We start from the raw sequence: 14,418 nt of genomic DNA, 5'->3' as shown, positions 1-14,418 counted from the left end.
GAAAATGGAGATCTTTAGTTCTATAGATAAAAAAAAAAAAAAAAAAAAAAAACCTTGGTCCAGGTTGAAATGAAAAATCTTAAGTACATAGGTTCTTTTAAATTAGTTTTAATAATATCTCATTTTTAAATTAACCACTTAGACTAAATGACTTTAAAATTCAATTGTTCTGGTTGAGGTTTAACTCAAAACCTCCCGCTTACTAAACTGAGCTAGGAGAGTTTGTTTTTCAATTATCAGTAAATTTTTTACTTTGAAAGACAAGAATCAAATAATTTTTTGTGGTGAAATCAAATATCGTTTATTTCTCGCTCGAATAGATTCTTCTTTTTAGTTTCCAAAGGAATATTGTTATGGTGCCTTGAAGGGTTAAACGCAATACAAACGAGTATGAGTTCTCCTAAAATAATATTTTATTTTAAGACTTTCAACAAATCGATACTATCTCAACATATACTAGATATTATATGTTTTAAAAAACTAAACATAATTTTTAAATTAAACAGAATTATATCTTACAGAATAGATATTCTTATTCAAATGCACATATTCTTTTTATATTTTGTTGTTCAAAGGGCCAAACAAGGTGGCCGAAAGAAGCACCATCTTGTAATCTTTCCACTATGGAGAGCCTAACACATTATACTTCAATTTAGTATACATTTTATGCTCATAGTATTCAAGATTATCGTTTTGCTATATTATAGTACATTCAACTTCATTACCTCTTCGTCTAACAGCAATAAAATATCATCACCTCTTCTAGCCTAGCAACAATAAGAGATGTATATCCTTAGTCTCTCTGAAGGTTTGGGGTTCGAGCTCGTCAGGTGGCAAGTTTCGATTGCCTATTTAATTGGTTAAGTGTGTTTGTGGGCTATGTGTGCTTAACCCGTGGGGATTAGTCACACTCTGAAGGGAAAACGGAACTCAGCGTTCTAAAAAAACATTCAACATTTGTGGAACAGGTGAAAACCCGCTATTAAGAAAAGTTATATCGACCTATACAATGGTGATGTGAATAAATAAAAAATGACAAGTCAAAAAAATGACTCAGATGGATTGGGATTGGTTGCTTAGTCGTCACTGCTTCACCAATGAATTCAATGATAATACTATATATCTAAACTCTTTTTATGTGATAAATAATTTTTAAAATTATTTGATTGAAGAGAAAAAACTCAATAAAAAAAAATAACAGAAAGAAACACAAATATACTCACCATATTGGGAGTAAGCCATTTTTACAAAGTAGGATGGAAAATTGTAAGTCATAATGAGCTTGCTATGCAATTTTTTGAATATAAATTTGGTAAAAGAATCGCCGTTCAAATTTGTATGGTGCAAAATAAACATATATAAAATCAACACAAAAAGCATGACGAAGGTTAAACGATAAAAAATAATGGAATTCTTGTGGTTGAGAATAGCATGGAAATTATCGCTTAATGGAGTGTTGACATAAATTATTGAAATGCAATATTAAAATGGAAAACGAGTTATATTTTTTAAGTGCAAGTTCTTTGATGTCAATTTTGAAGAAAGTGAAATTAAAGTGATAAATATGATTTTGGTATAAATTTAAACTGATGGTTGAAAAAATGATAATTTTAAATTGGTTATTCAAACAAAATAAGCGTTTTTTTTAAGATAGTGACTCGAAATAAGGCAATTTGTAAATTGCGATTAAAACAAATCCTCACTATTCAATTTGTTGATCTCATTAACAGTTATTGTTATAGATTATTGTACAAATATTATTGTTTTGGTTTATTGTACTAATTTATTTATTGTATTAGGATTAATTACTAAACAAGATAAAGGTAAATTTTATCAACTTGGTGACTTAAATAAATGCAAAACTAGAAGAATTAGAAAGAAAAAAAAATGATGCATCTAGACAAACACACATGAACATGATGCCAAACTTTCACCTTGATGCCACACCTACACATGGTGCCATATTGCAAAGGATGTCACACCTACACAAGATACCACATCCTAAGAAGATGACATATATACCCTCACATAATGCTACACTTATACATTACAATGAAAATAAACTTACATAATAACAACATATTTTCATTAAATTTACTAAGACCACAAAAGTAATCCTCTAAAACCATATATTAGCCTTAATGAGATTTGAGTGTACTTGAAATTATTTGACTACTAACAAATTTTCATTAGTTTTAAAATTTTATTCAAGGAATTCAAATTAAAAGAATAAAAAATTGGGTTTTTTTTGTTACATAAAATAAATAAAATTATATTTTCATATATTATTATTGTTTAAATATAAATATAATAATAATAATATAACAACTCAATATGATAACTAAATTAAATATAAAAAAATATTAAATCTTAGATATAAGAGATTAAATGTCTTAATTTTGATAATTAAGAAAAGTTTAAATTGAGGTAAGAAACTTGTAAAACTAACTAGATTGATGTATGGTTAAAAACAAAATGATTATAATCATACACAATCAACTATATAATACTCCTCATACTAACCAATTTCCGTGAACCAACATATTTCTTATTACTCACTCATCTTCTCTTTATCGACATTTATCAACTCACTCCTATCAACAAACATATTCATTATTGTCCAACCATCTCCTCTTTATCGACCTTTATCGACTCACTTTCATCAAACAACAATTTTATTCTCACACACTTATCAACTCACTTCGGTCAATCAACATTTTTCTTATTACCCAACCATCTCCTTTTTACCGACTTTTACCAACTCATTTCCGTCGAACAACAATCTTATTTTCACTCAATTACCAACTCACTTCTGTCAAACATATATTCATTATTCCTTTTTTACAAATTTGCATCGAGTGAGATTCGAACTCTCAATTTTTATTATGCATAATGAATACTTAACGACTACACCACTTAAGATTATTGATTTCTTTTTATAATTTTATATATAAATATATAATTGATATAACTAACAATTATATATATATATATAATATTTAAAATATATATAAAAAAATTAAATTATATAAACGAATTTAAAATATTATTTATTTAGTTGTTTAGAAGATTAAAGTTATATTATTAAAAATATTATACGTTCATAAATTTTAAAATTAAATTTAAAATATAAAATATTATTAGTATTAAAATATTAAATTTAAATTGTGAGGTTAGAATCCAGACACAATGAAATTAATTATTATTATATATTATATTGTCAAGCAAATTTTAAAAGTAAAATAATCATATAATAATATAACTTCTAGTTTGAGGAATGAGTTAATTGATTTTAAGTGAGATTTGAAAAAATAAAAACCTTATTTGACTTAAATTTTAATTTTTATTACTAAAATAACATTTAAGTAATATTTAAGTAATAGGTTGAGAGAATTTAAGAGAAATAATGATATGTCACTGTATCACTAATTTGTATCACTAATTTGGAAAAATGATAAAGGGGAGGAAAGAAAAAAAAAAAAAAAAAAGCTTTTATTCTCTTTTCCCTTCTCTCTCTCAAATTTTAATTCACCCAAATTTCAATTCATTTGATGATTGAGGTGATAGATTGATTGAAAAATAAAAATATAAACAAAAATCTTATAACCACTACATCAAATAGCCTTTAATAGCCTTAATGTAAAAGAAAATGCAACCAGCTCATTTCAAGCTCATTATAGCAACAAAAAAAAAAAAAAAAAAAAAAAAAAAAAAAGAATATCAATATATAATATATATATATATATGATCATCATTTCACCATACGTTTTTGTTCTCTTACTCATTAAGACTTATAAGTAGATCTACTTCTCAATTATTTACACAGACGACGCGAGAAGTCGAGAACCATCCACAGATCTATCTCTATATCTATCTCAACAACAATGGCTTCACGATGCGCGATGCTATGCGAGATTCTGTTAGCCGTGTTTCTTCCTCCAATTGGAGTTTGCCTTAGGCATGGTTGCTGCAGCGTAAGCATTTCTTCTTCTTTCTATTTATCGTGTCGATTCCAAAGTCTTAGGTCAAATCTGTTGAATCTGGTACAGGCTGAATTCTTCATCTGCCTGATCTTGACGATCTTAGGTTATATTCCTGGAATTATTTATGCTTTGTACGCGATTCTCTGTGTGGAGCATGATGATGTGTCCCGCGGAGATAACTACAGCACACTCGCGTAACCGGCTCCAGTTCTTTGTTCATGATATCTTGTGGTTTACAATAACGATGAGATGTTTTTTAATATTGTGGTGAATACAGTTGTTTGAATTTGGTCTGTGATTAAACTCTCAGTCACTTTCGTTTGTATTTCGGTATTATAAGTATGTCTCTATTGAAACATTATGTGTTCTATTTGTAATTGTCGCTTCTGTGTTTATGTTGATGAATTCTAGTTGCTGCCAAAACATAATGTTCAATTGAATGATTTTATATTTGATCTCAATCCCAGAAATCTGAGCTGATTTGAGGAGGTTATTGCTGGTGATAAGAGGGCAAATATTTTTTTTTTATCTCAAATCTATTTTTATCGGAAAATTTGATCAAATGACCCTAAAAAGGGCCTTATTTGTTATAAGGGTCCGCGCATAAAATTAAATGCGCTGGTGACACTTATTTTTTTTGGACGAAAATACTGTTGTTGCTTCACGCAACCTCCAGTTGTGTAACGCAACTAGGTGCATTGTGAAAAGTCCACAATGCCTTGCTATATAATTAAAAAATATATATTTCTTCCCATTTTCTTTTCTTTTCTTTCTTCCTTGTTCTCTCTCTTCATGTCTTCTCCATTCTCCTCATTCTCTCTAAAAAGAAGACGGACCCCCGACGACGTCGGAATCCCAGCGAAGGACGTCGGAATCCCAGTGAAGGCAGGCAACCATGATGTTCGTTGCTACTGGTATGCTTCCTTTGTCTTTCACTTGTTGTTTATTTATTTCTTTGAACGCATTGTTTGTAAGGTTTAGGGTTTTAGGGATTGATTGGATAAATGTCTCCGTTGCGGCGGATTCCGGTTGCATCTCGCGAATGCAGGTGCGTCTCGCGGGTGCATCTCGCGAATGCGGGTGCGTCTCGCAAATGCGGTTGTGTCTCACGACCAGACCATTTATAGTTAGTAATTGCATTTCATTATTATGGTTGCATCTCGCGATTCATAGTATCACTATTTTCAATTGCAACTGAAGTATTTGCTGACGTATTTGTTGTGTATAATGGATAGTGGAAAATTGCAGTTGATGGTACTAGGTCTTTCTGTGTAAAATCATACAAAACTTTGGATATACCCCAATATATTAGTTGATATCATTTATCAGAAAATTAACGTGCAAAATTCTACATATGATTTATTGATTGAAGTCAATTATGATGTTCCGTCAAAACTTCCCCCTGTTGTTATTGACGAATATGATGATTTGGGCACCTATTTATCACGGTTGATTTCGGGTCGCACTTCGTCACCACTGTGTGTCTCTGTAGTAGAGAAGTACTCAAGTCAAGATAGTGTACTACCACTACTTACTCAAAAAACTATACTTGGAGTTGTTCCTCAACAGATTGTATTTTTTGAAAGTGAAAATGAAGGAGGAGGAGAAGATGAACGGGCTCATCGTGAACTGATTAATTATGAACGGGTTAGTGACTTTAATTATGAACGGGTTAGTGACTTGCAAGCTACTACTAGTTCCGCACCAGCAATTGCACGCACGCCGCACCGATCATCAATACATACACCATCTAGTGCAAGAGCATCAATGGATACATCATCTAGTGTAAGAGCATCAATGACTACACCATCGACAGACCCGAAAGACTCGATAGACCTATCACCGACAGACCCCTCATTTGCGATGTCATTAACTAGTGAAACCGTATTGGAAGTCGGTGCGTTGTTTGATAATAAAAAAGAACTTCAACTAACGCTATATAAATATACAATGACTAATCATTTTGAATTCAAAGTGGTGAAGTCACGAAAACATCTTTGGTATGTGAAATGTTTGAATGAGACATGCAAGTAGAGATTGCGTGCTGTGAAAGGTAATTTGTCTGAGATGTTTGAGATTCAAAAATTCAACCAACAACACTCATGCTCAGTTTTGTCGAGGCAGAGAAAAAAATGCAAACACCAACATGAGTTATTGGGCAATGCAAGAAGAGTAAGTACATGGACCATCACCAAAACCACTTGTCTAAGAAAATAATTGAAGAAATGCAGTCAACTTATAGGATATTTTTGAATTATAATAAGGCTTGGAGGGCAAGGAAAGGGATTTAATGGCGGTGCAAGGAACGGTAGAGGATTCCTATGGAAAATTGTCATCATACCTTTACATGTTGGAGAAAAATAATCCTGGTACCATAACAGACATCCAGACAGACGAGCTCGGCCACTTCAAGTATATGTTCATGTCCCTAGGCCTCTCAATTAGGGGTTTCAAAGCCTTTTGTAGTCATGTATTATGTGTTGATGTCAGTTTTCTTAAGCACAATATGGGAGGTCAACTATTGGTGGTTATTGCATTGGATATAGCAAAAATCTTCTTCTCAGAATTAAGCAGCATGCATCGATTTCCTACACGATAGAAAAATATTCAAAATACAATTTGTAATTGTGAAATTATTATAACATTGAAGATGACTTACCCGATCTTGCAGCTAGTTGAACATTTTCAGCACTCGACGATATAAGTCCTTATCACCTTCCGAAGTATGGAGAACAATTTTTTCTTGTCGGTATTTGGATCTCTAAGCCATGTTTGCAATTCAGTCAGTAGTTGATCGTCATATTTGAGAAGGGGATTGACGGTCATAAGATCATTTAACTTGGGTAGTTTTAGATTAGGGTTGGTCATATCTGGATCATTCTTCGGTTTCCTTGTCCTTCGCGAGACAAATACGATTTTAAGAGGAGTATTAAATAGTTTTAGATCATCGTCCTCATTTTCATCCATTTTCTTCATTGCCTTCACTGCCTTCTTTACCGGCTTTTTCTTCACTACCTACTTTACCGGCTTTTTCTTCACTACCTTCTTCACCTTCTCCTCCTTTTCCTTCTTCTCCACTTCTTCAACGTTCTTCACTTCTTCTTTCTTCTCCACTTCTTCATTCATCGGATCCTTCTTTTTTCTTCTCCACTTCTTTTTTCTTCTCCACTTCTTCATTCCCATTCACCTTCTCAACGTACTCCACTTCTTCTTTCTTCTCCACTTCTTCATTCTCATTCACGTTCTCAATGTCCTCCTCTTCGACAACGTTCTCAATCGGATCCTTCTCAATGTCCTCTTCTTCAACAATGTTCTCAATCGGATCCTTCTCAATGTTCTCCTTTTCAAAAATATTCTCAATTGGATCCTTCTCAATGTCCTCCTCTTCAATAATGTTCTCAATCGGATCCTTCTCAATGTCCTCCTCTTCAACAATGTTCTCAATCAAATCCTTCTTCTCTATATTATTCTCAACAATGTCCTGCAAAATGACTCCAATATTTGAATCTACATTATCATCATCCATATCATTCACCTTCTCATTCTCCTACAATTGGAAAATAAAATTAGCTTCAGGTCATTCACGTGATGCAACTACGTGACGCAACTGCATTTGTGAGACGTAACTGCATTTGCGAGACGCAACCGCATGACACAACCATAATATTTTTAATAAGATGCATTGCACAAATTACCTGGTAGGTCTTCTCATCTAGTTTAGCTGTTACTATGGCTGTATGGTTGGTCACATGGTTGGAGAACTAGTTGATTAGATTGAGAATCATCTTTTGAAACAGAATAAAAGTTATTTTGTTGATTCACTTTGATGTCTCTTATGCCTCCCTTCATCTCTTCGACATCTTTCTTCATCTCCGAGACATCTTTTTTCATCTCATGACATATACATCGAACATGAGATGCCGATGATGATGTAGGTGTTAAAGTTGCGGTTGGGGGACTAATGGGACTAGGGGAGGTTGCCTACGATGAATGTTGGCTGCTTTGATGGGAGCTACATCATATTCAAGTTTCATCTTCCTCTTAGAAGGTTGGACAGTAGTAGGTTCTTCATCTTGATCTTCATCAACATCTTCATCTAATTCTGCTTCATCCTTCCTCTTTCTCTTTCTCCCCCCTTTAGTAACTACTTCAAACAAATCATCGAATGAATTGTCAATTTGTTCAAAATCATCCCCACTATACAATCTCTTCTCCGTGGAGGACTCTTCCATCATAGACCACACAGTGCTATTAAGGGCAGAATGTACCTCCTAAATTGTGTTCTTCCTTTTGGATTGATACAATAGTATTCTTGGGCGTAAGGGCCATCAACATTCTTCCTTGTGGCGAATCTAGGGACAAAGCTTTGGATAACCTCATAGGTCAACACTTGTAGTGCTAGTGCAAACTCATAAACGTTATAAGCAAAAATATTAGTAACTACAATCCCCATCTTGGACATATATAATGACCTGTGGCGTTTCATGTCCTAGTTAAGACCCTTCATGGTGACTCTAAATGACACCTTTCCCCATGTAAATCGGAGGAAATCTTCAACATCTTCAACCATATGGATGATTTTGACATTTATAATCCGTCTTGGGTCAAATGAAAAGAGATACTGACAAATCAAGCATATCAACTCCATCTTCCATGCGTCTTCCTTATCGGTGCATGTCATAAAACAAGATTTCATCTCGTGCATTCGAATTATCATATTCCTTTTGAAATATTTTATCAGCAATGATGGACAACCTCGGCATTCATCTTTGTATTCAGGTCATCTGTCGAAGTTGAGGCCTGTAATCAAGGCATACTCTTTCATACCAAAAGTCAGTTCCTCCTCATTCAAGTTGAAAATCATCCTATTCGAATTGGATTTAACCTTCCGAAGCAGCATTTGATGTAGAATTGTTCCTGAGAACAAGTGCGGGACTCTTTTGAATAAATACTGAAATTGACAATTAAGAGCCCTCTCCATAAGATCCATCCTTTCAAACTTATCAGATATTTTTTTTAGGACTTGGACAAATTTCAAAGAAATCCTACCAGAAAAATCAGGAACGATGGAGTCTGCCTTCGACGTTGTGTTCATCGTTTCGCCGATGAAAATAAGAGAAAATCTTCTCTGTCATTAAGGTGTAGAGCGGAGAAGACCGAGAAGAGAGAGAAAATGAAACAACAAATGAAAAAAATATGATTTTATAGGGTTTCGATTGCGAGACGCAATTGGAGTTGTGTCTCGCGAAAAGTAAAATTGTCCAAAAAATTAAAAGGTGTCATCAGCGCTTCTTATTTTAAGTGCCGGTCAAAAAGTCAAATAACCCAATCTTTAGGATCATTTTATCAAATTTCCCAATTAAAATGCACTAAACATCCATTTAATAAAAAGATTAAAGGGTTAGAATTTAATAATTCTTATATGACTAAAATCAAGCTAATATAATAAAAACGTTATATCCAAAATAATAATTGAGGCATATATTATATGATGATCATTTTCATCGTACGTTTTGTTCTCTTACACATTAAGACTTATAAGTAACCTACTTCTCAATTATTTACTCAGGGACGGACTACGCGAGAACCATTCACAGATCTATCTCTATCTCAACAACAATGGCGTCACGATGTGCGATCCTATGTGAGATTCTATTAGCCGTGTTTCTTCCTCCAATTGGAGTTTGCTTTAGGCATGGTTGCTGCAGCGTAAGCATTTCTTCTTCTTTCGATTTATCTTTTTAATTCTCGTGTCTATTCCAAAGTCTTAGGTCAAATCTGTTGAATCTGTTACAGGTTGAATTCTTCATCTGCTTGATCTTGACGATCTTAGGTTATATTCCTGGAATTATTTATGCTTTGTACGCGATTCTCTGTGTGGAGCATGATATGTACCGCGGAGATTACTATCGCCCACTCGCGTAACCGTTTTCGCTTCAGTTCTTTGCTCATGATATCTTGTGGTTTACATTAACGATGATATGTTTTTGAATAGTGTGGTGAATACATTTGTTTGAATTTGGTCTGTAATTAAACTCTCGTTTGTATTTCGGTATTATAAGCATGTCTCTATTGAAACATTATGCGATTCTATTTGTAATCGTTGCTTCTGTGTTTCTGTTTATGAATTATAATTGCTGCAAAACATAGTGTTGAATGATTTTATATTTGATATCAATCCCAGAAAAAGAGATGCGATTTGAGGAGGTTATTTATAACCAATTGCTGATGTTTGACTTGTCCCAGTACTGTAACATTGCTCCACTAGATATTATAGTATTTTTCTACAGGGAAAAAGTTGGATGGATGTTAGAACAACTAATGAGAGCTCAAGAATGGATTGTCTTGGATCTGGCTTACTACTTAGAGACTTCAGCTAAGGAAGTTGTAACATTTCTACGCAATGAGGGCAAAGAAAAGGTAAGGTTATGAATTATGATCATGGGTATTGTTGGTAAGGTTGTGATCATATGTTTATGATTGATAATTGATGTTGGAAATTGGAATCTCCTTGAGCTCATTTCTTCAGATGTGAAATGCTATTGGGCTTTTGTTCTTGTTGTATTCAAAGTCATAGCGATATTGAGATCTATTTGATCCTAGTGAAATCTGGGTTCAAATTTGTTGTTCCAGATTTTGTGTTCCACTATGCACCACATTCACAAAAATTCGTCATTTTATAGAAGGAGTCAAAAGTAATGAAGAGGGTGAATGAAAAGAACATATTTTGTGAATGTAAGGTGCTACATAGTAGAACACAAAATTTGGAAAAGCAGATTTGATCCCGTGTAATCTTTGGTATATGGGGTTGGGTTCAAATCACCTGATACAATTTACTAAACCTGTCTCATTATGTTCCACATTATCAAAACAATATCGTTTTCAAATAACCGTTTCCCACATCACTCTGTTCTCTTTCATTTTCTCTATTACCCTCTTTCATTTTTCCTCTCTTTCTCAATCTAACCCGTTTCTCAAGCTCGCAGAGAACCCAGCCCACCGTTCTTCAATTCTTCAAATTTCAAGTTCGCAAACAATGGGATGAACAAATCTTTGTAACAGACGATTTGAGCTCCACTAGGGTTAGAGGTAAATTCATTTTCGAGAAGATAGTTAAACCACATTGCTTGCTTGCGAGTTTGAGAAAGATTAGCTTGAAATTCGAAGAAGAAGAAGAATGTTGGACTGGTTCTGCAAGCTTGAGAAACAGGTATCTTTAAATTTGGTAAGCACATTATCGAAACGATATGGTGGAACAGAAAGAGACAGGGTTGTATGTAGTGGATGATTTCAAACAATGTATGATTTGCTTCATTTGTAAACACCATTTCTGTCAGATTTCACATAAAAATAATCTGCAAATTAAATAACTTTAGAACATAGAAGAACAGTGAATTTAGATAAGAAAGCATTGCCAACTGTATATTAAGCAGGGACCCATGTCATCCAATAGCAGGGGGACTGTGGTGGGAGAATGGATAAGGTCCACTAGTTGTGCTGAACAACAAAGTCAAGTCTTCCCTAATTTTTGCAGACGACGGCCATGGCTGGGCTTACAAGGACCTTCCCTTTCACACCACTTCTCTCCAGACCCAACCCGTTGCCACCGCCGCTATTTTCTTCCTCTTCATTTCAATCCCACCAATGGGACCTTCACCATCTTCTCTCCCCTTCTTTCTCCAAGTCTCAGACATCACTTCCTTCCTCTACTTTTACTATCTTCGCGCGCTATGGCGCAGGAGGAGGTGCTCCCCCTCGCTCTCGTGCAGACGACTTTGACGAAGCTCTTGATATATCCTCAATAAGGTACTCACTGTTTTCTTCTTCCTCTAGTTATTCTATGATTTAATATCAGAGTTTTCCATTTGATCTCTGCTTGATGTTGAACTTGATATCAGTTTTAATGTGATGAATTAGGTCGGAAACTGTGAGATTGATTGATCAGCGACAGAATATGGTAAATTCCTTATGATATCGACTATATGTTGTTATCTGATTACTCTTGTTTATATATACAATTTCATGCAGGTTGGTCTGGTTTCAAAAAATGAAGCTATTCGAATAGCTGAAGATGCTGAATTAGACCTGGTATGTATGGAGGAAATCTTGTAACTTGATTTGGCATTCCTTTTTAATGTTCAGTTAGGGGCATCATTATATAGGCTGCTGCAAATAGTTGGAAAATGTGATTTAATAATGTAGTTCAATTTAACATTCATTTGTTTGGCCAACTCTAGGGAAAGTGTGGACTTTGGATGTGATTTTGAGCATTTCTTGCTTTGTATTTTGATTTCCAACAATGAAAATTTTGAAACTTGTGTCAATTTTTCAGTTGTACAAATTGCCATTTCTGTAGGTAATACTATCACCAGATGCTGATCCACCCGTGGTTCGAATAATGGATTATAAGTATGCTTTTCCCAATTCCCTCTTTCTTATTTGAGGAATTTCTCTTGATGCTTATTATCATATTATTATTAATTTGGTTTTGGTACTTGAGAGTTTGCTATAATCAATCTACAGTGAGGAAATAATCCCATTTTGCGGTTGTGATGGATAAGTTCCTTCACTATATGATATGAGAGTATATTAAACTAAAGTATGGGACTCCTTTGAAAGAATGTTTGTTCTTCTCTAGCTTGTGATGGTACTAGAGACCGACAATGCTTAAATTTTAGTTAGTTTTTTCTTTTCTTCCTGTGTAAAACAACTGCAAAAACATTATAATTTACGAACAAAACTTTCTTATTGAACAAAGTTTCCTTCCATTCAAAAATTCATTTAAGCAATAATAGCAAAGTAAAAATTGAAGAAATAAAGAATCAAGAGGTAGACAGCGGCGGGATCCTTTATATAAGACTCCCTGCTGCTACCCTTTCGATGCTCATTTTATAATATGTAGCTGAGTTTTATAGTCCACCTTAATGGGAACAAGCTTGAATGTTTGTTGTAGGTTGAGTGGAAATAAAACGAAAAATGTTATAATATTATTACCTTTAATTGTGTGTATGGTGTATGAGAAGAGCATATTCAAAATTGTTTTCCTTTTAAAATGTATACTTGTGTGTTGGAGACTGTAGTTTAATATAATTGTATTTCATTGCAGCAAATATAGATATGAACAGCAAAGAAAGAAAAAAGCACAGCAGAAGAAAAGTGCTGGTGAAGATTTTTTTCATGTTTCTTTTATTAAGTTTAAAGTAGTAAATGAGATTTGAAAAATTGAACATAAAAATTGTATTGGAATGGAATGGCAGCTGGGCGCATGGATCTGAAGGAGCTAAAGATGGGGTGAGTAACATATCATCATATTGTAATGAAAGTTGTTTTTTTACCCTATTTGTTATTTGAATATAATCTGGATGTGTATTCGGATGAAACTTGTTTACCGCTATTATATTGACACATTTGGTTATGTTGCTTTATGCTATTAACAGTTACAACATTGACGTGCATGATTATACAGTGCGTCTAAAAGCTGCACAAAAGTTTTTGAAAGATGGTGACAAGGTATGTTTGTTTGTGAAATGTAACTAGCCTAAATAGTTTCATTTTCATGGGTGTTGTGTGTGCAGGTTAAGGTTATTGTAAACTTAAAAGGTCGTGAAAGTGAGTTCAGAAACAACGCAATTGAGTTAATCAGGCGTTTCCAGAATGACATTGGGGAGGTATATATTATTGTTCAATGCGCCGTTGTTATAAAAGGATTGTAAAAGAGAAAATTGTTGTGAAAATGGCATGCAGCTTGCAACAGAGGAAACGAAGAATTTCCGTGACAGAAACATGTTCATAATTTTGGTGCCAAACAAAGCTACTACTGCTCAGAAAAGTGAAGATCCGCCGCCAAAGACGGCAACATCCCAAGTGTCTCCTGTACCTTAAAGGGTCACCAAGGTTGGTTGGTGGGTGGTTGTTGAAGGTAGAAGAAGAACAAACAACATTTGAGTAAAGTTTATACACAATAATATATATATATATATATATATATATATATGCACATATTTTTCTGTTCTAGATTGATTTTAGATATGGGGGGATATTTATTATTGTGTATAGGATAATTACTGTATTTATTTGTGCTCAACAATGAAATAATAGCCTAATGATTGAAATGTGAAGAATAATTTATTTTTGTTGGTTGCTACTTACCTATGGAGAAAATTTCATTAAATTACTTTGTAAAATTTAAGAATATATAAGGGAAAGTGATAAAGTAGAGTCAAACAAAGAAAATGTCCTGTTAACTGACCATCTACATATATGGTCACAAAAAAGAGAAATTCGTAAAAATAATGAGACGATACTTGTAAAAAGCCTTCGATTGAATTTTTTTATCCGGTGACTATTTATGGTCACAAAAAAGAGAAATTCGTAAAAATAATGAGACGATACTTGTAAAAAGCCTTCGATTGAATTTTTTTATCCGGTGACTATT

The 14,418-nt window shown here is 33.6% G+C and overlaps 4 protein-coding genes across 4 annotated transcripts; 3 read left to right on the top strand and 1 right to left on the bottom strand.

Moving 5' to 3' along the window:
• The first annotated feature begins 3,766 nt into the window (after positions 1 to 3,766).
• Positions 3,767 to 4,376, top strand: LOC124923643 (UPF0057 membrane protein At2g24040-like). Its single transcript, XM_047463604.1, has 2 exons — positions 3,767 to 3,974; positions 4,050 to 4,376. Exons 1-2 carry the CDS (start codon positions 3,885 to 3,887, stop codon positions 4,179 to 4,181), a joined length of 222 nt encoding a protein of 73 aa, XP_047319560.1. The 5' UTR covers positions 3,767 to 3,884; the 3' UTR covers positions 4,182 to 4,376.
• Positions 4,377 to 7,101: 2,725 nt separating this feature from the next.
• On the bottom strand, positions 7,102 to 8,215 carry LOC124924738 (ring-infected erythrocyte surface antigen-like). Its single transcript, XM_047464733.1, has 3 exons — positions 7,952 to 8,215; positions 7,679 to 7,744; positions 7,102 to 7,530 (listed from the first exon to the last, which is right to left on the bottom strand). Exons 1-3 carry the CDS (start codon positions 8,213 to 8,215, stop codon positions 7,102 to 7,104), a joined length of 759 nt encoding a protein of 252 aa, XP_047320689.1.
• A 1,315-nt stretch (positions 8,216 to 9,530) lies between these two features.
• On the top strand, positions 9,531 to 10,155 carry LOC124923644 (UPF0057 membrane protein At2g24040-like). Its single transcript, XM_047463605.1, has 2 exons — positions 9,531 to 9,692; positions 9,780 to 10,155. The coding sequence occupies exons 1-2, from the start codon at positions 9,603 to 9,605 to the stop codon at positions 9,906 to 9,908; spliced, it is 219 nt and encodes a 72-aa protein (XP_047319561.1). The 5' UTR covers positions 9,531 to 9,602; the 3' UTR covers positions 9,909 to 10,155.
• Positions 10,156 to 11,419: 1,264 nt separating this feature from the next.
• Positions 11,420 to 14,115, top strand: LOC124927493 (translation initiation factor IF3-2, chloroplastic-like). Its single transcript, XM_047467910.1, has 9 exons — positions 11,420 to 11,789; positions 11,901 to 11,940; positions 12,012 to 12,071; positions 12,340 to 12,392; positions 13,090 to 13,145; positions 13,241 to 13,274; positions 13,421 to 13,493; positions 13,559 to 13,651; positions 13,728 to 14,115. Exons 1-9 carry the CDS (start codon positions 11,527 to 11,529, stop codon positions 13,863 to 13,865), a joined length of 810 nt encoding a protein of 269 aa, XP_047323866.1. The 5' UTR covers positions 11,420 to 11,526; the 3' UTR covers positions 13,866 to 14,115.
• The last annotated feature ends 303 nt before the right edge of the window (positions 14,116 to 14,418 follow it).

This window comes from Impatiens glandulifera, chromosome 2 (assembly GCF_907164915.1).
Source record: "Impatiens glandulifera chromosome 2, dImpGla2.1, whole genome shotgun sequence".
NCBI lineage: Eukaryota > Viridiplantae > Streptophyta > Magnoliopsida > Ericales > Balsaminaceae > Impatiens > Impatiens glandulifera.
The sequence above is the reverse complement of the archived record's forward strand: the minus strand, read 5'-3'. Positions and strand labels throughout refer to the sequence as shown.